Source organism: Dryobates pubescens, chromosome 24 (assembly GCF_014839835.1).
Source record: "Dryobates pubescens isolate bDryPub1 chromosome 24, bDryPub1.pri, whole genome shotgun sequence".
NCBI classification, from domain to species: Eukaryota; Metazoa; Chordata; class Aves; order Piciformes; family Picidae; genus Dryobates; species Dryobates pubescens.
Genome location: NC_071635.1, coordinates 13,012,742 through 13,037,882, shown reverse-complemented (window position 1 = coordinate 13,037,882; position 25,141 = coordinate 13,012,742). Strand labels below are relative to the sequence as shown.

At 47.7% G+C, this 25,141-nt stretch overlaps 1 protein-coding gene across 1 annotated transcript in view; it reads left to right on the top strand.

The window, feature by feature from the left end:
* The first annotated feature begins 2,766 nt into the window (after positions 1-2,766).
* The window catches only part of TBC1D9 (TBC1 domain family member 9), a 57,082-nt gene continuing 34,707 nt past the window's right edge, over positions 2,767-25,141 (top strand). The window contains exons 1-2 of the mRNA XM_054172536.1: positions 2,767-3,165; positions 22,055-22,165. Coding sequence (XP_054028511.1) covers positions 3,039-3,165; positions 22,055-22,165 — 238 coding nt within the window. The 5' untranslated portion in view covers positions 2,767-3,038. The remainder of the gene's footprint in view (positions 3,166-22,054; positions 22,166-25,141) is intronic.

Here is a 25,141-nt window from a genome sequence, read left to right as displayed (position 1 = left end):
ATGAATGAGGTCACCTCTTAGTCTCCTCCTCTCCAAGCTAACAGAGCCCTAGCACCTTTAGTCTTGCCTCATAAGGAGGATGTTCCACTCCCCTAATTGTTTTTGTGGCTCTGTGCTGGACTCTTTAAAGCAGTTCCCTGAGGTCCTTCTTGAACTGAGGGGCCTAGAACTGGACACAATACTCCAGATGCAGCCTCACCAGGGCAAAGCCCTATTAGGAGTGGCTGAGGGATCTGGGGTGGTTTAGCCTGGAGAAGAGGAGGCTCAGGGGAGACCTTATTGCTCTCTACAACTACCTGAAGGGAGGTTGTAGCCAGGTGGGGTTTGGTCTCTTCTCCCAGGCAACCAGCAACAGAACAAGAGGACACAGTCTCAAGCTGCACAGGGGGAAGTTTAGGCTTGATCTTAGAAAGAAGTTCTTCACAGAAAGAGAGATTGCCCATTGGAATGGGCTGCCCAGGGAGGTAGTGGACTCGGTGTCACTGCAGGTGTTTAAGAAAAGCCTGGATGAGGTATTTAGTGTCATGGTCTGGTTGATTAGAGTTGGGCTGGAACTTGGTAATCTTGGAGGTCTCTTTCAACCTGGTTGATTCTGTGAAGTAGAGGGGAAGGAGAACCTCTCTCAAGCTGCTAGCCACACCCCTTCTAATACACCCTTTTCATCTTGAGGTCAGTTCACTGTTCAGAGAGAAAATGAGCTTCATAACTGGCAACAGCTGCATCAAGGAATCATCTGCTGGTTATTCTCTAACATGTCAATGTTGCTTTAGTCACTTTGCTGTGGGTTGTTGGCAGTGATGACACCACCTGTGTGTGGTGCCTTCAGTACCCCTGTGGCAACACAGGAGCATTGAGGAGCCTTGTGTGCCTTTCCTAAAGGAAGCTGCCAGGAATTTCTGACACTACTTTTTAGCCAGGGTGGAATTTAACTTTCAGTCTACGTGACATGAAGGTTTTAACTACAGATGGTTTAAACAAAACCAAACAACCAACCCACAAAAACCCAAACCCACACAAACAACTCAGCAACCCAAAACCCGCTGGCTGAAATTTCTTCTCAAAGCTGTAAGAAACTTGCTTGTTCAGCATTTTGCTTTAAAAATACTACCCTTAAACCCTTTCCCAATCAAGAGGTAAGGTCATATCAGCAATACTCAAGTTGAGAATAGTCTGATTATGATAGATTTGGAAAGGGTGAAGAGGTGCTGCTTCCTTCCCATTCAGATTGTAGTCACCTGCCCTAGTGGCAATGACAAATACTCCCTGTGATGCAAGTGGTACTGGGAGCTGTGCTGTCTGTCGGTGTGTAAGAGTTCATCAGGGATCATCACTTCCCTCTCCTGAGCTTGTTACCAACACACTAACAGCCCCATGACCGCTACCTCAGCTGAAGAGTCATTTCTGCCCTGACCATGTGTCCATTTTCACATGCTGAGCTCTGGGTACTGAGTACCAGCTCCACACTAGCACCTGTGGGTGAATGGCTAAGCTCTGCTGTAAAGCTACAGTCTGCTTTATGGAAACTTTGTGCATGGAACACAGATTGAATCTTTTATGTTGGTGGTTAATTTACCCTTTCCAACATCTTTCATAAACCAAAGATCTGATATCTGATCAGATAGCAGCAGTTCTCTAAGGAGTCAGTCAGTGAGACCAGTCTTTTCCTGGCAACCTGGAGCCAGGAAAAGTGATCAGAGTTCAGAGTTATCTACTACTCTGTCCTCCAGGTGTTGTTGGCATCTGTGCCAAATACACTAGTTCTTTTTAGAGCTTCTTCAGGAGCTCAAAAGTTCCCCCAGCTGTGAAGCAGCAGGCTCAGTGTGGCCTTCAGCAGCAGAGGTGAACTTCAAGTGTGGCATTGGGCACAGCAGGGAAGAAGTACATCAAAAAGGGCTGTGGCAAGAGTGCAGTCCCACCACCTCTGGTGGATAGATTACCTCTCTTCAACACTCAGAGTCTTCTCTGAGCCACGGGATGAAAAGGATCATTGAATTAATAGAATAGGTGAGGCTGGGAAAGACCTTTAAGATCATTGAGTCCAACCATAAACCTAACACTGCCATGTCCACCAATAAACTATGCCCCAAACTTTCATGTCTACACATCTTTTAAATGTAAAGCCCACTTCCCTGGGCTTTACAACTTTCTGGGATGATTTTTCCCCTGTAATATCCAACCTCAACCTCCCTTGGTGCAACTTGAGGCTGTTTCCTCCTGTCCCGTATTTCCTTTTGTCCTAAGTCTTTCAAAGCAAGTGGTTAAAAAGAGGATGGAGCCATCTGCTCCCCAGTGACCCTGCAGATTAACGCCAGAGACGAGCTGTCCAGACAGCTACGGGTGCTGAGGGGTCAAAGCCCTTTCGACTTGCGGGGGAAAAAACGGCTGCGTGGGGCTGCGTGTTCCCGAAACCCGCAGGCAGGACCGGCTGATTCAACGGCAGCGCTGCGGTAACCGGCAGCACTAAGGGAAGCGCTGGTGCTGAGGGAACGGCGGCCGGCATGGGGTAACCGACGGCGCTGGGGGAACGGCCGCCGCGCCGCGCACGCCGCAGCCCCGCCTCCCATCCCGGAGCGCGGCGGTCCCGCCCCACCGTGCGCGCAGGTGCGGGGAGCGCGGAGCGCGCACCCTCCACCCCCGGCCGGCAGCGCCAGCGGCGGCGCGCGCGGGGCGCGGGTGCGCGGCGGCTCCCGCCGGCTTTTGTGCGGGGCGGCGAGAACGCGGCGGGCTGCGGGGCTCTACCGCCAGCGGGTGGCGGGGCCGGGGCCGGGCCGAGCGCTGATGTCACTGCTGCCCTTGGCGCTGCAGCGGGTGTTGCCGGGGCCGCCCCTCCGCGCCCGGCAGTGGGCGGGCCGGCGGCGGGAACCGAGGGGAGTATGAGGCTGCCGTCCCTCCGTCCTGCGCCCACCGGTGCCCGTGGGGCTGCGCCGTCCGCCGCGGCGGCCGGGCATGGTGGCGTCTGATGCGGACGGTGCGTGCGTGAGTCACCGCGCCCCGCAGGCAGGCAGCCGGCCGGGCCGGCCTTTGTGTGCGCCGGGAGCATGTGGGTGAACCCCGAGGAGGTGCTGCTGGCGAACGCTCTGTGGGTGACGGAGCGGGCCAACCCCTACTTCATTCTCCAGAGGAGGAAGGGGCACGGAGGCGATGGCGGCGGCGGGGGACTGGCCGGTAAGGGGCGGCGGCGGCGGCCGGGGTCCCGGGGAGGACAGGGCGGGGCCGCGCTTCACGGCGACTCCTCAGCGGCTCCCCCGGGGTGGTGGTGGGTCCCTGGTGGCCGGGCGGGATAACGGCTTTCGGGACCCGTACCCGGGGGGGAGCACGGTGTCCCCGATGGGCCGAGGGCGGCGGCTGATGCCTCGCACGGTACGGTGCGACGGCGGCGGGGCCTTGGGCGCCTGGTTGGCAGCCAGGTGCTAGGCTGTGCGGAACACGCCGAGCTTTTCCCGAGGGTTTACTCACCGTGAAGCCTTCTCCCGGTGGCCACGGGTGTGCGATGCCTTCGTACATCAGGGTGTGACTTGCTCAGGTCCACGGAGGATTATCTTGGAGATCTAGCACATGTGTCAGATAAGAGTAAGTTGCAATTCACAAACGCGCACTGTGGGAGCACGTTTGCTTTGGATTCTCCGTGTTCTTCAGGATGTCCTTGTTAATTACATTCCCTGAATGCTTTGTTGTCGTCTTCTGCTAACTGGAGACCCTTCCGTAGATGTTTGGGTCATAGGCGTCTTGATCTCTGTAATACTGTGCATACAGAGCTGTCAAGACCTTTCATGGTGCATAGGCAACATACATGCACTTCAATGAAGTTGGGGTTACAGAACCCGATGGTCCTGAATTGGCAGAAAATAGTCCAAATCATGCTCTGAAAAGCTGTGGTTTCTTCCTTACCCACTTGAATCGCCCCTAGTTCTTCAGGTTAATCAAATAAACCTTCGGACTAATCTATATTTGGTTCAAGATCCTCTGTGTGTTTACCAAGAGATAAGTGTTTCTTCAGCTTTTGAATGCTCTGTGGACTTGTAAACAATTCATAGTCTAAACTAACACGCCACTGTAAAGTGTGTTTTGATGCAGGCTCTTGAGATCTTGAGTCATCTGTAGTGCTGTGTGTGGATAAACCACCTCATTCTTGCATGGGAAGTGACCAGCAGCCTCTCCACACTGGCTGTAGATTAAAAAAACCCCAGTATTTTGTGGTCTATCTTTTGAATTATGGACAGTGGAGCAAATCTAGAAAAAGCTTGGTTTGGCCTCAAAAGTTCTCCCCTGCTGTATTTACTGAGAAATCTGTTACAGGCTATCCTTTGATGGTTTACCTCACCGACCTCTTCAGGATTTCTTCTTCTACCTTACCTTAGGTGGTCTACCAGGCATTGTGGTACTTTTCTGACTTTGTTAGCTTTGAATTAGAGATTGTTTGGAATACTGAAATCCAAACATTTCTGGGTTGTTAGGGAAACGTTTTGAACATTTGGGTGTTTCTCTTCAACTCCTTTGCACGGTGCGTGCACGTCTAAGCCGCCTTGTATGGATCGCAGTCTGTGCGATGATACAGCGGTGCAGATGGAGAGATCACTTCTGAAGATGTAGCCCTTGCCTGGGAGAAGGGTTTATAAACGTGCACTCTTCCATATTTTTTGGTGAAGGTCAGATAAGCCAGCAGGGTTTAGTTCAGAATGCAGAAGGAGTTCTGTCTTCATGTCTGCGTTTTTCTTCCCCCTTGGAACTTCTGTTTTTGTGCACCGTGGCCATTATTCAGCACAGTCTGCATAGCAAATGTGATTTAGAGTGCAACATGGTTGTGTGTGTTTTGAAAACTGCCTTTCCACGGATCTGTTACTAGTGTCTGTGCTTTGCCTGGAATTGCACCTCCATTGGAGGTAGTAGCTAGAAGTAAGCTGAACGATTTGTTAGGAGTTTTGTTTGTTTGCATGGGGAAGGGCTGGAAAAAAAGTTGTAGCTTTTTCCCCAGTGTGCTGCCAAAACCATAACAAAGCAAACACCCATCGCTAGCAGGCAGAAAGTTAGTTCTGGAATTACTTGCAGGGCCGTATTTTAACACATAAGGTTTTGACACAGTGGCTTCCAAAAGGTGGGAGAAGAAAAAAAGGGATATAGAGTGTCCAGGCCACTCACAGCTTGGTAGGCACAGTAATAAGTGGAAGTTGTGATTATTTGTTTTTCATTCAAATACTGGAAGTTGACACTGGTTATTCTAACAGCTGTGGTCTGCCCATTGAGGGCCAAGGTAGGTGAAGGAAGCCAATGGATTGTTCTTCATAGGTAAGACTGGTTAGAAGGAAGGTGTTGAGTGATCTAGCTGATCCTGAGGGTTTAGAATAAACACATCTGAAGGGTCAACAGGGTCCTCATTTGCAATAGTGATAGCAGGTAGGGTGACCCAGTGGAGAGTTCTGTGGGTGGTAACCTCCACCTCTGGCATAGGAGCTGTATCTTGAACTGGTTGAAAGCAAAGAAACAGGAAAAAAAGGAACCTTTTGTCTTTGGGTGCTTGTTCTTTTAACTTTGGAGACCTTTTGGTTTGGGGTTTGTTGGTTTGGGGTTGTTTGTTTTGTGGGTGGTGGGGGTTTTTGTTGGTTGGTTTTGTTTGGGGGGTGGTTGTTGGTTTTTTGTTTGGTTAATTTCTTGTTCTTTAGTGACATGATGCTGGGATTTGCTCAGATGTCATCTGAAAGCTTACCCACTTGTGAATGGCTGCTCTATGGGAAACCAGATTCTGTGTCCTTGAAGCTGACTAGAAATATTGTGTGCAAGATTTTTTCCCTGTGGTGGGAGTGGTCTGAATTTATGTATGCAAGAGAGGATGTAAATACAGCTGTCACTTTTGTGTGTGTGTGTGATCTATCTTCTGCTGACTTGTACTCCCTCATTATTGACTCTCAAAGTCATTTGTCTTAAACTGTAAAATGATAATTGACTTTCACATTGATGAGACTGTGGGTTTGATGCTATGAGGTGACCTCACTATGTAACTTAAGTGATGGTTGGGCAGCAAGGAGCATTGATTCTCTGGCACTAACCTCAAATCTAAGTTTGCTGTGGAACTAATCAGTGAGCAAACTGAACATAAGCATAATGTCCTTCTCTCCACCTGCAAACAGTTTTAGTTGGGGCCATGGTATAATGCAGTTGTGATGGCGTGCCTGAAGGAAGAGATCCAGTACTTGCCCATGGGTGAATGGGAATGAGGGGTTGGAAGACTGGAAACAGACCTCTTCAGGCAGTACTATGTCTGGATGCTGTGACTGTGAAAGTGTGGGTGAAGGCGGCTGATCACTCTCGCAGTGGCTGCCAGGGTCTCTGTTAACTGTCCTGTGGACAGAGGTTACCATCACCAGAGCAGAAGGCTGGATCTTTCAGGTCTTTCAACACATCTCAGTCATACAAAAAGTAGTTCATAGAGCCCTGGAGGTGAGTGAAAGTAATTCTTGGTGGCTTTGTTGAAGCAGAAGAGTAGTACTCCTGTTACCTGTTCTCTGTGCAGCAACCTGTTGCAGGAAAAGGAGTATCAGTCACTGGGGAGTGGGTGAAAAATCAGCCCTTCTGCACTGATTGTCTCCTCTTGGCCTGGATTTATACAACTTGGTTGAGCAGAGAAAGCCCACTTCTTTAAATGCTTGTTTGGGCATGAGAGACATTTCCTGCACTTGGTTACAATTCAGTGTTAAACCAGCTAGAAGCTTGGTGATCTTCATGTTATGTGTGAGGGCAGTGCCTTGTTCTATTCTATTCTATTCTAATTAGAGAGTCTCTGCTAAAAAATTGTATCTGATTTAATAGCTGAAGAGATGCAGCTTTTCAGCTAAGCAGTGTGGCTCCATGTTTACACTGAATGAAGGCATGAACTCTCTTAAATGATTGTATCTGTGTCACTACCAGTCATATCAATGCTGCTTCCTTTTGTAAGCATGCCTTAATTGGAGAGTTGTTAGGGGCTTGTTTTTCTTTTTCTAACTAAAGGAAAAGGGGAAAGACTTGGAAATTGGAATTTGACTTGGATTTTCCTAGCTGTTCTGCAAACTGGCATTGTCTTGCACCACTGCATTAATCTTCCAGGACAAGACCAAGAAATGCACTTTTCTGCTTTAAAAGTATTTGATGATTGATGAGCTTTCCCCATAATGAAGTTGTTTCATGCCTTGCACATAATGCTGTGCCTGTATTTTGCTTCTGTGTGACCCTCACTCTGGAGTTTCATCTTCCTGTTGCTCACAAACAGGGTAAAAAGTCTTTTCTTTCCTCTTAGCTGTCTCAGAGGTGCTGGGTGTACTTAACCCTTGCTCCTTCATACTGATTCTGCTTTCTCCACATCAGCTCTTTTCCCTGGGCAACCTGGTGGTTTGGCTTGTATGAAATGCTCCTTCTCCACAAGTATCCAGTGTGTTACATGGCAGCCTGCATCAGCTGAAGCAGAGGCATTTCGAGAGAACAGGATCCCAGATCTCTCCTGTAGTGATAGGACTAGGGGGAATGCAGCAGAACTAGAAGTGGGTAGATTCTGATTGGATGTTAGGAAGAAATTCTTTACCATGAGGGTGGTGAGAGACTGGAACAGGTTGCCCAAGGGGGTAGTAGAAGCCTCATCCCTGGAAGTTTGTAAGGCCAGGCTGGATGTGGTTGTGAGCAACCTGCTGTAGTGTGAGGTGTCCCTGCCTGTGGCAGGGGGTTTGGAACTGGCTAATCCTTGGGGTCCCTTCCAACCTTGACAATTCTATGATTTGGGTGCTGTGCCCCGTGGACCATAGATTTAAGGACCTTGAACACTTCATAAAGTTTATAAATGATGAAAATGCTCTTGGGTTTGTACTATTCAGTCTATCTTGTATCCCAGTGCAACAAATTGGCTAAAAAAAAACCCCTGACTGCTTTCTGCTGTACTGTGGTAACGCTTGCCCAACTCCTGTTTGGAAACAGCATTGCAAGGAATGAGCACAGCTAATAGTTGAAGGCAGAGTGATGTATTCCCTGCGAGCTTACAGGAAGAGGTGGAGGGTGTGGTAGATCACCTTGTGACTGCTGTGCTGCTTCTGTATGTGTTTGTTTGTGTGTGGAGATGCAATTCCAAGTAATTTTGACCACCCAAAGTAAGTTCTTAGTTTGCAAGAACTATGTTCTAGGACTGATGTATTGTGCAGATAGAGCATTTATGCTTACTGCAGGGACAGTGCAAGGTGGTGAAAGGTTAAGTAGGAGCCTGTAGTAGGTTTCCATTTCAAGAGGAGATGTGTGTCCAGGGTTGAACTGCTACTTGATTCTCCAAATTGACTTGCCAATCTTTCTGTTGAATTCCTGGATGACTTCATGGGTGCTCAACAGGAAGGTGTCTCATTTCCTTCCTTAGTGAGGAGGGCTAGAGGAAATGGTTTCAAGCTGCACCACGGGAGGTTTAGGCTGGATGTTAGGAAATATTTCTTCATTGAAAGGGTTATCCAACACTGGAATGGTCTGCCTGGGGCAGTAGTGGAGCCACTGTCCCTGGAGGTGTTTAAGCAGCATGGATCTGATGCTTAGGGGCATGGTTTAGTGTTGACCCTTCAGCGCTGCATCAAGGGCTGGACTGGATGATTGTTGAGGTCTCTTCCAACTGGATATATTCTGTGCTTCTCTTGATCTCTGGTTCACACAGGTGATGCAGTTTGCACAGATAGTGCCTGAGAGGTTGCTTGGTGTAGCTCCTGATTTCTGTTCTATATGCTTCTCTTGATGTTGTCTTTTACGCCTTGAGCAATCATAGAATCAGTAAGGTTGGAAGAGACCTCAAAGATCATCAAGTCCAGCCTGAGTGTGACCTATCAAGGCTCCTGAGCTGTCAGTTGCTATGTTTGCCTTCTGACATAATGCTATTGTTTGACACATGGAGTTCAGGGATGCTCTTCTGTTTCTCCTGACTCCTGTTTGTGTAAAACCCTGCTGAAAAAGTCACACAGGATCACACTATAGTAAGCAATAAATGTCTAGGCCTTTGAGTAACTTGCTGCATTATCCCACAGAGTTTGTGCTGCTTACAGTGGTGGTGTTGTGGTCCCACGCTGCACCGTATACAGAAGGTGGAACTTCACCTCAGCTTCCATCACTCCACCGTTCTGCTGTAACATTCTTGCAAGGATGTGTATTTCACAGAGCCTTGGGGCCCTTGGCAGTTTCAGCTGGGTTAACCAAGGTTCCACAAGATGTGCTGCTACATCTTCTCAAAGGCTTTTGAAAGTTAAGGAAAACATTTGTATTTTCACATGATTGTGCTTGTAAATATCTGCTGTAGGCAGAATCCATTCAGTTTTCTGTTCCTCCCTGGGGTTTGTGACCTCTGCTTTCTTTATCCTCCAGAGCATCAGGCTGTGTGTGGCTGTAACAGACAGGAGCTGTTGCTGCCATTCACTTTGCTAAATGTATACAGGGCTGAAAGCATTTGACTGAAATCTTCTTTCACTTGGGCTCTTAGATCACTAATCAAGCTTCTGATGTCTGGTCAATGGTGATGTTCGGTAATCTACGTTTGCATTTTGCTGTCAAATTGGTGCTGAGACAGGCTTAGGCTCTGGAGGACTTCTTAAAAGTCTTTCCATTTCTTTTCAAAGCAAGTAAGTATTGTCTAGATCTGCTGGCTTTTCTTTTTCCTAAAGATTCCAGGTAGGAGTGCATGAATTCCTACATCAGCAGCAGTCTTCATTTCAGCTGCTAAGTTCTTCATGTGCTTTCGGTTCTTTCCTCCCAGTCCTGCCTTGTGCTTCCCTTATTTTATTGGTCAAAGTTTTGGGGATTTTCTGTTCAGCATCATTCCTTTCCCTGGTAAAATGCCTCCTCTGACAGTTTATTGAAGCCTGATCTATCAGCAGGTATTCAGTCAGAACAGTTAGAGTTTGAACATCATTTTTTTTTCAGAGACTATTGCTTCTCTTCAGATTTAACTTGTATTTGACCATGCTTTGCTTCAGGACTGTTCCTTAATTTGAGCTGAATCTTCTGTGCACCTTTCAGTTCTCGATTTTCACCACTGATTCTGTTGGGTGGATTCAGTTTGCAGTTGTCTGGTTTAGCTTAGCAGCGGTGGTGGTTGGCTTTTGTTTTGTTTTTCAGTTGCACATACTCACTTGGTTTGTTCTTCTCATTTTACATAGTCTCTCTGAATCTGATGTGGGTGCAGATGTAGTTGGTCTCAATGTTGGCTCTTGGATGCAATCTGTTTTATTTGCTTGACCTGCTCTGAGAGAATGGGATACTTAGAATTAGTTTTGAGGGAAAGTCAGTGACTTCCCTGTTGGTTTGGTCAGTGAGACCTGTCCATGCCTTTCCTGAATGGTTTTGGTTTGTGTTGTTAGGTTAATTTTGGGTTTTTTACAAGCTTAGGAGCAAGCTTTCATATCATAGAATGGTCCAGGCCAGAAGGGGCCTCCAGAAGTCATCCAGTCCGACCTCCCTGCAGTCAGCAGGGACATCCCCAACCAGACCAGGCTGCTCAGGGCTTCATTGAGCCTCACCTTGAATATCTCCAGGGAAGGGACCTCAACCACCTCCCTGGACAACCTGTTCCAGTGTTCCTATCTTGAAGGAACTTAACTCCATCTGTATCCTTCCTGTTTCTCAATCATTTCATACAGTCTGGTGTGACTGACATGTGATGCAAAATGTATTTTCTCCAGGAGTGTGAGATTATCTGCTTGGGGTTTGGTGCCAATAGCACTTTCCTATTGTGTTGTAAAGCCCTCACGTACTTTTAACTGTGTAGCATGTCTTGCTGATGTGCAGCTCTACTCTTTCCTGCTCCTGCTAGGCTTTTATTTCAGGTCAGGTCTCGTGGGTTTGTTTGTGGGAACTTACTGTTTGCATGCATTATTGTGTGAGTTTCTCCACCTGGACATTTCATCACCTGCAAACTGGGCATCAGTGGAACCAAAAGCTGTTCCTCTGCTCTGCCTGTATCTATAGGTAGTGACAGAGACTGTAATGTGCATTGTGGTTTCCTCTCCGTGGAAAACAGCCAAGTTTTACCACCCTAAAACACTTGGAATGTTGCTTAGCAGATAACACTGCCCAATGTGATTACAGTGATTCGGGCCCTCCAGATTGGAAGTTGCAGAAAGTCTAAACCTAGTCAGGTTTTGGGTTGAGACACAGGGATGGTCATGAATTGTTTGAACGCCTTGACAAGCGCTGTGGTAGACCACCCAGTCGCTAATCACTTTGAAATGAAGATACTTGGCAGATAATCTAATTAAATCACAAGTGTTAAACTTGAAGGGCAGGTGATAAATGTGTTCTTTGTTACTGCCTTATCATGCAGCAGCCAAACTGGATCATCACAGGAGGCCTTTCCTGAGCTTTTTGTGATTTTAAAGTCGAGTGCTTGGATTTCCAGCGTTCCCTCATTTGTATTCATCAGCCCGAGGACAGAAAATGCGAGGACTGTTTTTTGCTGCTCGTCTTGCTCAATGGCAGTAGAGTGACAGTGCTTCCTCAGAGTCAGTTTTGCTGAACGTGGTTGAAAACTCCTGTGCAAAGGAAGCTGCAGCTGGGAAAATCAGTGCTCTGCAGAGCTACACTGGGAGAAAAAGAGAGCCACAAAGGCAGGTAATCACAGAATCACCAAGGCTGGAAGAGACCTCAAAGATCGAGTCCCACCTGTCACCACAGACCTCATGACTACTAAACCATGGCACCAGGTGCCATGTCCAGTCCCCTCTTGAACACCTCCAGGGATGGTGACTCCACCACCTCCCTGGGCAGCACATTCCAATGGCTAATGACTCTCTCAGTGAAGAGCTTTCTCCTCGCCTCGAGCCTAAACTTCCCCTGGCACAGCTTGAGACTATGTCCTCTTGTTCTGGTGCTGGTTGCTTGAGAGAGGAGACCAACCCCCTCCTGGCTACAACCTCCTTTCAGGTAGTTGTAGACAGCAAGAAGGTCTCCCCTGAGCTGCCTCCTTCTGCAGGCTAAGCAACCCCAGCTCCCTCAGCCTCTCCTCACAGGGCTGTGCTCAAGGCCTCTCCCCAGCCTTGTTGCCCTTCTCTGGACATGTTCAAATGTCTCAATGTCCTTCTTAAACTGAGGGGCCCAGAACTGGACACAGGACTCAAGGTGTGGCCTAACCAATGCAGAGTACAGGGCACAATGACTTCCCTGCTCCTGCTGGCCACACTTTTCTTGATGCATGCCAGGATGCCATTGGCCGCCTTGGCCACCTGGGCACACTGCTGGCTCATGTTCAGGTGGCTGTCAATCAGCACCCCCAGGTCCCTCTCTGTTTGGCAGCTCTCAGCCACTCTGACCCCAGCCTGTCGCACTGCATGGGGTTGTTGTGGCCAATGTGCAGCACCTGGCACTTGGATTTGTTGAATGCCATCCTGGTGGACTCTGCCCATCTGTCCAGCTTGTTGAGGTCCCTCTGCAGAGCCCTTCTACCCTCTAACAGATCAGCATCTGCTCCCAACTTGGTGTCATCTGCAAATTTGCTGATGACTGACTCAATGCCCTCATCCAGATCATCAGTGAAGAAGACCTAGATCCTAGGCCTTCATTTCAGGGGAAGAATTTGGTGGTTTTTTTATGTATCCATGGAAGCCAATGCTGTGTAACCCACATGGTAAGAGAATTATCAGGGAAGTGTTCAGAGGTCATTTTGCTTTCCTTTGTGTGAACAAACAGCATATAAACCCAAAGCTCTAGAGACCTTCATGAAGTTCCACAAGTGTTGTGCTCACAACGAGGAGGTTACTTTCATACTCCTGTGGTTACTATTCCCAGGATTTTAAGTTTAAGGTTGCAATTGTTTTTGAGGGTTGTATAATATTTACCATTCCTTTAGGCTCCCATGAAATTAAATCCTTTTTAAAGGATTTGCCCATAGCATTCCCCATGGAATTCAGAGTGTTGCTCCAGGTTGAGTTTTGACAGGTAGCTGGACGACCTCATCCTGTAACAACAAATGAGAGAGCAAATCACAGGGTGCCTTCCCAGAAGTCAGCTGACATCCACAAGCAGGTCCTTTGGATGTGTCAGGTTTATGACTGGAACTCATTATATGTCCACCTTGCTTCAGTGGAGAGAGAAGGGGTCATTAGCACGCTGCATGGGGAACTGTTTGAGCAGTGTGTGTTTCATTCAGGGCTGGAATGTTACAGTGCCTGTTTGGAAAAATTCTGACTGATGACACACGTGACATGGCAGCTTTTCCTGGCTGTGCCACTGAGCTCCTACACAGCTAGGCTGCTGACATCCATGGGACTACTTGAGTGATCGCTCATGTGCGTGGCTCCAAGGCTCACAGTCTGACCTGTATTTCATCTTGGCTCTTTTGGAGGGTATACTGTATTTGCTCTATGTGCTATCAAGATGTGTATTGTTTGTTTAGGCATTTTAGAGCTAAAAATCTCCTGACAGAAGGTGTCTTGAGAGACTGTCAGGCTGTGTAGATTATGTTAGCATAGAGCTGGGAGAAGGATGTGGCAGGGCAGGGCTTGACTCGCAGCAGCCAGGTGACTTAACAACACATACTTGTAATCTGAAATTGTCCCTGGGTGGCAGGATTAGGCACAACAGCTTCAGTGTCCTCCTTCCAGCTGCAGGCAAGGTTTGATGCAAGTTGCCTGTGACACTGAAAAATGGATGTATCACAGGTCACTGGTGTGTGCTGAGAGCATCTCGAGTCTGAGGACTGCATGGTTAAAGCTGAATGGGAAGTGTCACTGCTACTGTCCTGAGGTTTTTGATAGTGTTTGCTCTGCAGCAAAGCCATGGGTGCTGGCAGTTTTGAAGTGTCTGAAGTGTCATTGCTTATTATCATTCATAAACAGCAAATAAATTTGCTTTGCTGTTGTAATAAGGTATGCTAGAGCTAATAATGTATAATCCAGGTCTTCACTCTTGACTATGTAATCCAATTTAGTTTGAGAACCCTGGCTGTTTTAGCAGGTGAAAACACCACAGGCTCACCAACATAATCATAAGATTGCTGTCAGGGGGGGCTGTAGAAAGATGATAAGTATTTGATCTTTGTGTGTGTTTTACTTAAATCAAAGCATGGGGGTTTTTTTGGTAAAAGAGGCTTACTGTTTGTCAGTAAGAAAATCCCTTTTCATTACTGAATCACAGAATGTTAAGGGCTGGAAGGGAACTCAAAAGCCCCCTTTGAAAAACACCAGTAGAACAGAATGGAATAAACCAGGTTGGAAGAGACCTTCGAGATTGTGTCCAGCCCATCATCCAACACCATCTAATCAACTAAACCATGGCACCAGGCACCCCATCAAGTCTCCTAAACACCTCCAGTGATGGTGACTCCACCACCTCCCTGGGCAGCCCATTCCAATGGCAAATCACTCTCTCTATAAAGAATTTCTTCCTAACATCCAGCCTAAACCTCTTCTGGTGCAGCTTGAGACTGTGTCTTCATGTTCTGGTGCTGGTTGCCTGGGAGAAGAGACCAACCCCCACCTGGCTACAACCTCCCTGCAGGGAGTTGTAGACAGCAATAAGGTCTCCTCTGAGCCTCCTCTCCTCCAGGCTAAGCAACCCCAGCTCCCTCAGCCTCTCCTCACAGGGCTGTGCTCCAAACTCCTCCCCAGCTTTGTTGCCCTTCTCTGGACACCTTCCAGCAACTCAACATCTTTCCTAAACTGAGGGGCCCAGAACTGGACACAGGACTCAAGGTGTAATTAGTGGTTTGCAGTAATTAGTGGTTTGCAGTGAAACTTGCAAATTCTTGTGAAAGGTAAAAAATAATCACTGCTTATATTTTAAAAGAAAAAAGGGCAAATATTCCTGTGACAAAGATCTGTGCCACAGATACCCAAACAGCTGCAAATGTTGTGACTTACTGTAGGTATTTGAGGCTGTGCACTCTGAAGTGTGTGGTTGTTCAGTGGTGGTAACCTACAGTGTGTTAAGTTGATTGTACTGTAGGTCATACCTTGATTCCATTATCTTTTGTGAGCTGGTACTGGAGGATATTTAAGTTCCCTTTCAACTCAAACCATTCTATGATAAGCTATCTGGAATGCTGTTCTCCAAAGAGCAGTGGTGCTTGAAAGAGTCTTAACTGGCTGAATCAGTTGGCTTAGTTTTCAGGTCAAGATGACCTACCTGCCTTTCTGGAAAATGCCCTTTGCTCAGATAGAAATCATTTGGCTTCCAGGTGGGGTATGTTACGTGGGACATCAGGCTTCAGGTGGTCATACTCAGAGCAAAAAACAGCTTGAAAATTGATTGTCAATGTGAAGATACAAGTGCTTCATAACTCATGAATTCAGACTGCCAATCTGAATATCCTTTGTGGTTGTAGGCTCCCTCTCCAGCTTACACCTAAATGAGGCACAGTGGTCAGGCATGTAAAATATAGTGTGATTTCTTCCTTCAGCATCAGCTGCACCAAGTAACGGAAGCCCCTTCCAGTAACGCCCTCGAGTGCATTGTGTGTCCTTCCAGTAACATGATTCAAGAGCCATTTCCTAGGTCCCCTAGCCTGGGTCTTTGTATTCCTTGGTTTCAGATATTCCATTTTGCTCTTTTTCCTCTGCTAATGCCTCTATCTTTCAGAAGAGAAAGGGAATATTGAACCATTTTCTGCTCATTTGCTGTAGAATTCAGGTTTGCAGAAGAGGAAGCTGACTTGATTCAAAAAGTTGCATCAAACAAAGCGGAGGCATTGTCCTCCCTTTGCTCTAGATGTTTGACCTGTGTCTGGTGGTTTGGGCTGGAAGGGACCTTAAAGATCATCTCGTTCCAACCCCCTACCATGGGCAGGGACACCTTCCATTAGATCAGATCACTCAAGGCCTCACCCAACTTGGCCTCGATATGGTGCTTGAGTACCTTCAAGATCAGTGCTCTCAGCAGTTAACCAGCTGCTAATCCCACAGACTTTAATGTGCTTTAGACCTTTGCTTATGAACACTGCTCACTTGAACAAGGGCTTGCAGATTTAGCACTCTTACACTGGGAATTCCTTCCCTTTTCTTTTCACTGTGTAGTCAGAGACCTGATGAAATAATGGAGGGGAAAACTGCAATCGGTATAGTCGCATGATCTGATGCCTGGCTCTTGCCCAAGGCCTTGTCTAAGGAATATGACTCTTTGTTGTCAGCTCTGTTTCTATAGAAACTTTTAGCTATTTTTTTTTTAAGTTAATCTCCAAAGGTCCTTGCTATATGAAGAATTAATGAACAGTGTTAAAATAAATGGCTTTGTAAAAATGCTTTTTAAAACTTGGAGGCATTTCTACGTGACCATAATCAAAGAGAATAGAATAGAATAAACCAGGTTGGAAGAGACCTTCAAGATCATCACGTCCAACCTATCAACCAATCCAACCCACCTAAACAACTAACCCATGGCACCAAGCACCCCATCAAGTCTCCTCCTGAACACCTCCAGTGATGGTGACTCCACCACCTCCCCAGGCAGCCCATTCCAATGGGCAATCACACTCTGTGTAGAACTTCTTCCTAACCTCCAGCCTAAACCTCCCCTGGTGCAGTCTGAGACTGTGTCCTCTTGTTCTGGTGCTGGCTGCCTGGGAGAAGAGACCAACCTGTGCCTGTCTACAACCTCCCTTCAGGTAGCTGTAGAGAGCAATAAGGTCACCCCTGAGTCTCCTCCAGGCTACGCAACCCCAGCTCCCTCAGTCTCTCCTCATAGGGCTTGTGTTCCAAGCCCCTCACCAACTTTGTTGCCCTTCTACACAGAGAGAGTGATTGCCCATTGGAATGGGCTGCCCGAGGAGGTGGTGGGGTCACCGTCACTGGGGGTGTTCAGGGCGAGGCTTGACAGGATGCTTGGTTGTATGGTTTAGTTGATTAGGTGGTGTTGGATGATAGGTTGGACATGATGATCTTGAAGGTCTCTTCCAACCTGGTCTATTCTATTCTGTTCTGTTCTGTTCCGTTCTCTGGACACCTTCCAGCAACTCAACCTCCTTCCTAAACTGAGGAGCCCAGAACTGGACACAGTACTCGAGGTGCGGCCTAACCAGTGCAGTGTACAGGGGCAGAATGACCTCCCTGCTCCTGCTGGCCACACTGTTCCTGATGCAGGCCAGGATGCCATTGGCCCTCCTGGCTGCCTGGGCACACTGCAGGCTCATGTTCAGCCTACCATCTACCAGCACCCCTAGGTCCCTCTCTGCCTGGCCGTTCTCCACTTTGATCCCAGCCTGTAGCTCTGCATGGGGTTGCTGTGGCCAATGTGCAGAACCTGGCACTTGGATGTGTTCAGTCTCCTGCCCTTGGACTCTGTCCATCTGTCCAGCCTGTCAAGGTCCCTCTGCAGAGCCTCTCTGCCCTCCTGCTGATCAACTCCTGCCCCCAGCTTGGTGTTGTGTGCAAATTTACTGATGATGGACTCAATGCCCTCATCCAGACCATCAATAAAGATGTTAAAGAGCCCAGGGCCCAGCACTGATCCCTGGGGGACTCCACTAGTGACTGGCTGCCAGCTGGATGTGGCACCATTCACCACCACTCTCTGGGCTCAGCCTCCAGCCAGTTCCTAACCCAATGCAGTGTGCTCCCATCCAAGCCATGGGCTGAGAGAATCAGTTCGAACTGCTGTGGTTTCATTCTGGTTGCATCACATGTTTAAATTACCAAAAAGAAATGCCAGACAACCAAAAAAAATTAAACCCAACACTGACCTGCAATGCAGAATGGGCCAATACCCTCGTGAGAGACAGTCAGGGTAGTTACAGGATTGCAAAAGTAAATATTAATTTACTTCAGTGTATGTAAGAAGACATTAATTGTTTGTTTTTCCACTGTCACATGTCCTCTATCAAAACAGCTTTTTCCATCCCTGGAGGTGTTCAAGAGGGGATTGGACGTGGCACTTGGTGCCATGGTTTGGTAGCCATAAGGTCTTGGGTGACAGGTTTGACTTGGATGATCTTTGAGGGCTCTTCCAACCTTGGTGATTCTATGATTCTGTGCTACAAGTAACATTTTACTGACAGGCTGTCCGTTGCAGTTATCCTGGTCACTAGACTTTGAATTTCCATGGGGTCTTGTGGAGCTGTGTGAATGTTCTCCCTTCAACCTCACCGCGTGAGCGCTTCTGCTGCCTGCTTCTATTGCTGAAAAGGCACTGGGCAACTCCTACTGTCTGCATCACTGAAAAGTTTCCTTTCTTCTCCTTACTTCTCTCCAACCTGCTGTTCCAGTGCTGGCTGGTCTCTTTTCAGTTTGGTTTGTTGGGGTGGCTGTGGGTTTTGTTTGGTTTTTGTAGTGCTCTCCACGTTTCTGGAATGCTCTGCTCTGTCTTGCATTGCTTCTGTTTGGTGCCACAGGGGATATTCCTCTCCTCTCTGTGGGTGAAGCTTAGTCACAGTTTCTGTGACTTGAAAATACTGAAGAGAGTTTAACCAGTCACCTTGGGCAGAGGAATTGTAAGAAATGAATTCTTTACAGTGAGGTTGCTGAGACACTGACCAGGCTGCCCAGGAGGGTCATGGATACCCCATGTTACATGAGGCCTTGAGTGACCTGATCTAATGGGAGGTGTCCCTGCCCATGATAGGGGGGGTTGGAACTAGATGATCTTTAGGTCCCTCCCAACCCAAACCATTCTATGAATCTATGAATCTCTCCTATGTTTGGGAGAAAGAAGTAGGATGGGAAGCTCCTCTTAGCTTGATGTTGCTGTACAAGACAGTAGGTTTGTTCTCCCTGACCCTATCTGTGTATCCCAGTTTTGATAGCTGCAATATCCTGCTAGAACAAATGGCAGAATTGGTTGGCAGGGCCACCCACACACCAGCAGATTTGGAAATACAGCAGGAGGAATGAAACAAGCATATTTTAAAAGATTACAGGGGCTTAACAGTGTCTCTGTACCTCAGAGAAGATTGCATTTGGCCAGCATACAACTTCTTTGAGCTATTACATCATGCCTGTTGCACATTTAGTACTGTCAGTAGGCATGTGAAGCTGCAAAGCATGAAAAAGCTGTGGTGTAAGCCCTGCTACACGTTTGCAGCAAGCCCAGATGATTAATGCATCGTAGTATCTGCCTTGGTGTGCACCCTAGCTGAGCAGTTCTCTTGGGCTCACTAGCAGCTTTAAGCAGTTGAGGGTCTGGTGCTTTCTGAACCAGGGCCATATTGCTTTTGTGAAGCTAGGATGGGGAGTGTGTTTAACAGAAAAAAAGGGTTTAAAGGCTCATTATAACTTACTTCAGTCTCCTGAGTTTGAAAGGGGTCAAGCTGTATGTATCTGGGCAGTGTTGGTGGAGGGCTGATCAGAGGCAGCTGGTCAGTGTACCCCAGTAGCAGATGAGATGAGGGTTTAAGATGTCAGTAAGAACAACTAAAGCTAGTTAGACTAATGAACACTGGGATCTTTTGCATTAACACTTCATGTTCCTATCCTGTTATCTGCTCTCTAGCAATGCTTACTGATGCCCTGGTGTCGTGTTCAGATTTGTTGCTCAAGTATTTCAGAATTCTTAGATTAAAAAGTGGTGGATATTAAAGTGTCAGGCAGGAAGAGGATACCTTTGGTCTGGCCTGTGAAGATCTGTATAAAATAAAAGTTCTGGGCCCCTCAGTTTAGGAGAGATGTTGACTTGCTGGAAGGTGTCCAGAGGAGGGCAACAAAGCTGGGGAGGGGTCTGGAGCACAGCCCTGTGAGGAGAGGCTGAGGGAGCTGGGGTTGCTTAGCCTGGAGAAGAGGAGGCTCAGGGGAGACCTTATTGCTGTCTACAACTACCTCAAGGATGGTTCTGGCCAGGAGGGGGTTGATCTCTTCTCCCAGGCAACCAGCACCAGAACAAGAGGACACAGTCTCAAGCTGTGCAGGGGGAAGTTTAGGCTGGAGGTTAGGAAGAAGTTCTTCACATAAAGAGAGATTGGCCATTGGAATGTGCTGCCCAGGGAGGTGGTGGAGTCATCATCACTGGAGGTGTTCAAGAAGAGAGTGGATGGGGTGTTTTATGCCATGGTTTAGTTGATTAGATAGTGTTAGGTGATAGGTTGGACTTGATCCCAAAGGTCTTTTCCAACCAGGTCTATTCTATTCTATTTGCAAAACCAGCACTTGCCAAAAATTGCAAATAGCAAGCATAGAATAGGGTAAGTCAGTGAGAGGTGGGGGGTTTCCAAGTATCAGTTTCTGTTCAGATTTAAGGGATCTCCTAAGGTGGGAAGTGGGTAGCACTTTTATATCTGTGATGAATAAAGCATATCTGAAAGAAGAGCAGCAGTGGAAGAAGTCTTCTCTACCAGTGCAGGGGAACTAATAAAGCTGTGACAGTAAAAGATGAAATCAACTGCTTGAAAGAAGAGGATTCTTAAGAGGAGTGTTTTAAAACAGGGTTTTTTTGGGGGCATACAGTTCATTTCAGCTCTTCAAAAAAACCCCAAACCAACCCAATTTCTACCCCAGTAGATATTTGCAGCAGAGGTCTTGGAGAGTTCATCTCTCTTCAGTATTTGAGTTTGCTGAGAACTTCAACGTGAAAATGCAAATCATCTCTGCAGAGGAGATGAAAGTTCTTGGTGGAGGCGAAAAGGGAGAAGTCCTTTAAAAATAAATAGGACTTCTGGTAGGAGAGAATTTGGGGGGTGGGGGGGTTGTGTTGTGTGCCATCCAGTAAGGATTGGTGGCATTTGGAATGCAGCTGTTGATGGCCCCCCTCAGCAGCAAGGAATTTTCAAAGCTGCTTGAGGAGAACAATATTGCTTTGTCTTTCCTCAGTATCCTCTTAGGTATTTTGATCCTTCCTACACTAAGGAGTCAGACCTTTAAGTAGCATAATTTATTTTTCCTGGAAGTCTTAGCTTTTCCTAGCTGACACTTGAGTTTTGAACCTTTTTAGTGTGCATTGCCTGGAGTTTTTTATTGATGTTGTGTGTGCTTCCCGGGCTCCAACGGTATGTGAAGCACAGGAGAGAACCAAGTAACTTCTAAACGTGGTTTTGTGAACCAGCTACCTTCTGCTTTGCTTCAATTCATAGTATCATAGTATCAGTCAGGGTTGGAAGGGACCACAAGAATCATCTAGCTCCAACCCCCCTGCCATGAGCAGGGACACCCCACACTAGATCAGGCTGGCCAGAGCCTCATCCAGCCTGGGCTTAAACACCTCCAGGGACGGGGCCTCAACCACCTCCCTGGACAACCCATTCCAGGGCTTCACCACTCTCATGGGGAAGAACTTCCTCCTCACATCCAGCCTGAATCTCCCTACCTTCAGCTTCATTCCATTCCCCCTAGTCCTATCACTACCTGATATCCTAAGAAGTCCTTCTCCAGCCTTCTTGTAGGTCCCCTTCAGATACTGGAAGGCCACAATTAGGTCACCTTGGAACCTTCTCTTCTCCAGACTGAACAGCCCCAACTCCTTCAGTCTGTCCTCACAGGAGAGGTGCTCCAGCCCTCTGCTCATCCTCGTGGCCCTTCTCTGGACACCTTCCAGCACCTCCAGATCCCTCTTGTACTAGTGGCTCCAGAACTGGAGGCAGTACTCCAGGTGGGGTCTCCCCAGAGCTGAGTAGAGGGGGAGATTCACCTCCCTTGCCCTGCTGGCCACACTTCTCTTGCTGCAGCCCAGGATCTGATTGGCTTTGCGGGCTGCAAGTGCACACTGAGAGCTCCTGTAGAGCTTCTCCTCCACCAGCACCCCCAAGTCTCTCTCCTCAGGGCTGCTTTCCAGCCAGTCACTGCCCAGCCTGGATTTGTGCCTGGGATTGCCTCGACCCAGCTGCAGGACCCTGCCCTTGGTCTTGTTGACCCTCATGAGGTTGGCTTGTGCCCACCTCTCCAGCCTGTCAAGGTTCCTCTGGATGGCATCCCTTCCCTCCAGCCTGTCAGAGCTGCCTTTGTGCCAGAATTGATGTTTGTTTGGGAGCTGAAGCCTTGTGGAAACCGAAGGTTTTCCTCTGTTGAGGCAATTTACATCTTTACAGCGTGAGGCAGCGAGTGCGGGGATGATGAGTACGTAGGTCTGCGGTTTGCTGCGGCGGGTGAAATGGGAGGGGTTGCAGAGCCCTCTCCTGTGGGGGTTTGGGTGAGCCATTACTGTGCATTCATCAGAATTTCCTGTTCCATAGGTCTCCTTGTGGGTACTCTTGATGTCGTGTTGGACTCCAGTGCCAGAGTGGCACCGTATCGAATCCTCTATCAAGCACCGGACTCCTTGGTCTATTGGACTATTGCCTGTGGTAAGGACAAACATACTGATGTGTGCATTTTTGTTCTTCCTGGATACTGTGCTGCATAACTAATAGAGCATCCTGCTTGCTGAGCACAGTCATTTCAGGACAAATAAATGGGTCAGGATGCAAACCTGCTCCAATGGTTAAGTTAAAAAGCTTCTGAGCTTCTAATATTCACACCTCGAATACTGGATGTGTGTGCATGTGTTAGGCACAAGGAGTAAAAGCAGAAATGGCCATGGAGCAGGGACAGAAGCCTCCCAAAGGTGTTCCTAGATAAGCAGTCTAGTATCCATCCTTCTTCTTTGCTTGTTCTTCATGCCCACAGCTCAATGCTGCAGTGCTTCCAAAGTGCAGCATTGTTGGATGATTGGTATCTCTGAAGAGTGTGGTGGGAGAAGCCACCAGGTAATAGCTCCCAAAATCCCCAGATGGGGCACCTGGCTTCCCTTGGAGTGGAAACTGGGAAGATTGTGCAACCCCAGCTCTCTCCTGAAGTGCTGAATATAGAATCATAGAATCAACAAGGTTGGAAAAGACCTCAAAGATCATCAAGTCCAACCTATCACCCAGCACCTCAGGTCTACTAAACCATGGCACCAAGTGCCATGTCCAGTCCTCTCTTGAACACCTCCAGGGATGATGACTCCACCACCTCCCTGGGCAGCACATTCCAATGGCTAACAACTCTCTCTGTGAAGAACTTTCTCCTCACCTCAAGCCTAGACCTCCCCTGGTGCAGCTTGAGACTGTGTCCTCTTGTTCTGGTGCTGGTTGCCTGGGAGAAGAGACCAACCCTCTCCTGGCCACAACCTCCCTTCAGGTAGTTGTAGAGAGCAAGAAGGTCTCCCTTGAGCCTCCTCTTCTGCAGGCTAAGCAACCCCAGCTCCCTCAGCCTCTCCTCGTAGGACTTGTGCTCGAGGCCTCTCCCCAGCCTTGTTGCCCTTCTCTGGACATGTTCAAGAGTCTCAATGTCCTTCTTAAACTGAGGGGCCCAGAACTGGACACAGGACTCAAGGTGTGGCCTAACCAGTGCTGAGTACAGGGGCAGAATGATCTGCCTGTGGGTATGGCATTTCCTGGATAGTGAGCTCAGCCTCCCCTAGGATAAATACTGTGTTGATGCCAGTGGTGCCTACCTCCTGGACATTTATTTCAGACAGTGTGTTGTCCTTCTAAATATGAGGTACTTGGAAAGTCAGCAAAAATGTAGCTGGGTTAGAGTGTGTTCTTGCATAAGTTTTGGCCTTCAGGGCTCAAGCTTTGACAGCTCTAACTGCAAGACTGTTTCTTCTGCCATTGTAATAGTTGGTGAAGTCAATGAAGCTGATATTTTGGTACATTAAGTAAGATTTTTGCTTGCATCAGGTCCTGTAAATAGTAATGCCTGTTCCTGTGATCAGCAAAACCCAGTATGTAGTTAGTCTTTGGTTCTGTTTGCTGGCTCTGAAAATAGTGTCTGAAGCTGAACGCGGAAGGTTGGGGTTCTTTAGCCTTGACTGGCCAAGCTTGTAAGGTCAGATCCTGAGCTTGATAACATTGTTTTTCAGTCTTAGCAAGCGGAAACTTGTGAATGCAGTTTCCATAGCTCTAAAGTTTTTTTAGGCAGCAGCCAGAATTCTGTTCTCTTGAAAGAGAATGCAGAAAGAGGACAAATGAGAAGAGTGTGCGTGCCAGTAGGCTCCTTCACAGACTGGGAACTCCCAGCACCCCCAGTGCTGCCTGGCATTCAAAAATACTGCCTCGTGAAGCTGCAGACTCCTGACCTAACAGTGCCCTGTCACCTGTGCCTGTTCTCCCAAGAAAATTCGTCAGATTTTAGATGACTTTGCCTCCTGACAAATACAGAATCGTTTTAGTTGGAAAAGACCTCTAAGATCATCAAGTCCAACCTTTGACTCAAGGCCACCATGGGCACTAAACCATGTCCTGAAGCGCTGTGTCCACACATCTCCTGGACACCTTCAGGGATGGTGCGAAGAACTAAAACCAGTCCAGGTGTCTGAACATGAGCCATCAGTGTGCCTAGGTGGCCAAGAAGGCCAATGACATCCTGGCCTGCATCAGAAATAGTGTGGCCAGCAGGAGCAGGGAAGTCATTGTGCCCCTGGACCCAGCACTGGTTACGCCACACCTTGAGTCCTGTGTCCAGTTCTGGGCTCCTCAATTTAAGAAGGATATTAAGAATGAGGCTGGGGAGAGGTTTCAAGCACAAGTCTTAGGAGGAGCAGCTGAGGGAGCTGGGGTTGTTTAGCCTGGAGAAGAGGAGGCTCAGGGAAGACCTTCTTGCTCTCTACAACTACCTGAAGGGAGGTTGTAGCCAGTTGGGGGTTGGTCTCTTCTCCCAGGCAAGAAGCACCAGAACAAAAGGACACAGTCTCAAGCTGTGCCAGGGGAAGTTTAGGCTGGAGGTGAGGAGAAAGTTCTTCACAGAAAGGGGGGTGGGAAGAGAAGAGGAATGGATGAAGGTTTGCCATAGATCTGATAATTTTAGCAGTTCCAGTTTGGCTCTATTCATAGACTCGTGGAATGGCAGGGGTTGGAAGCACATGATTTACGTCTGACAAAGGTGATAGCAAAGCTGTACCATCTTCTGCATCGCAAGAGGAAGGTTTTTAATAGCTCCTCTTAGCACAAGTATTTCTGGCTACTTTTGATGGTATCAGACCTGGAAGAAGGCAGTGATTTAAACAGCTTTTTCTTTTTCCTCTACACTTATCAGTACCAACTCACTGAATATGTTAAAATCCTGATAATTTGCCCTTAGTGACAGCTAAGAGTAGCAACAAATACTAATGAATCTGTCAGTATCATGAAGGTCATTTCCAAAGCCTCATTTAACTGCTTGCTTTTTACTGTCAGCTACTCTGCTGTGACCATAAGTAAAGCTGCCTCACATGGCAGCTTTCCATGGCTCTCAGGCATGAGGAAGAAGGGCAAAAGTAGTTGCCAGGATGCATATTTGCACTCTTTATGCACAAG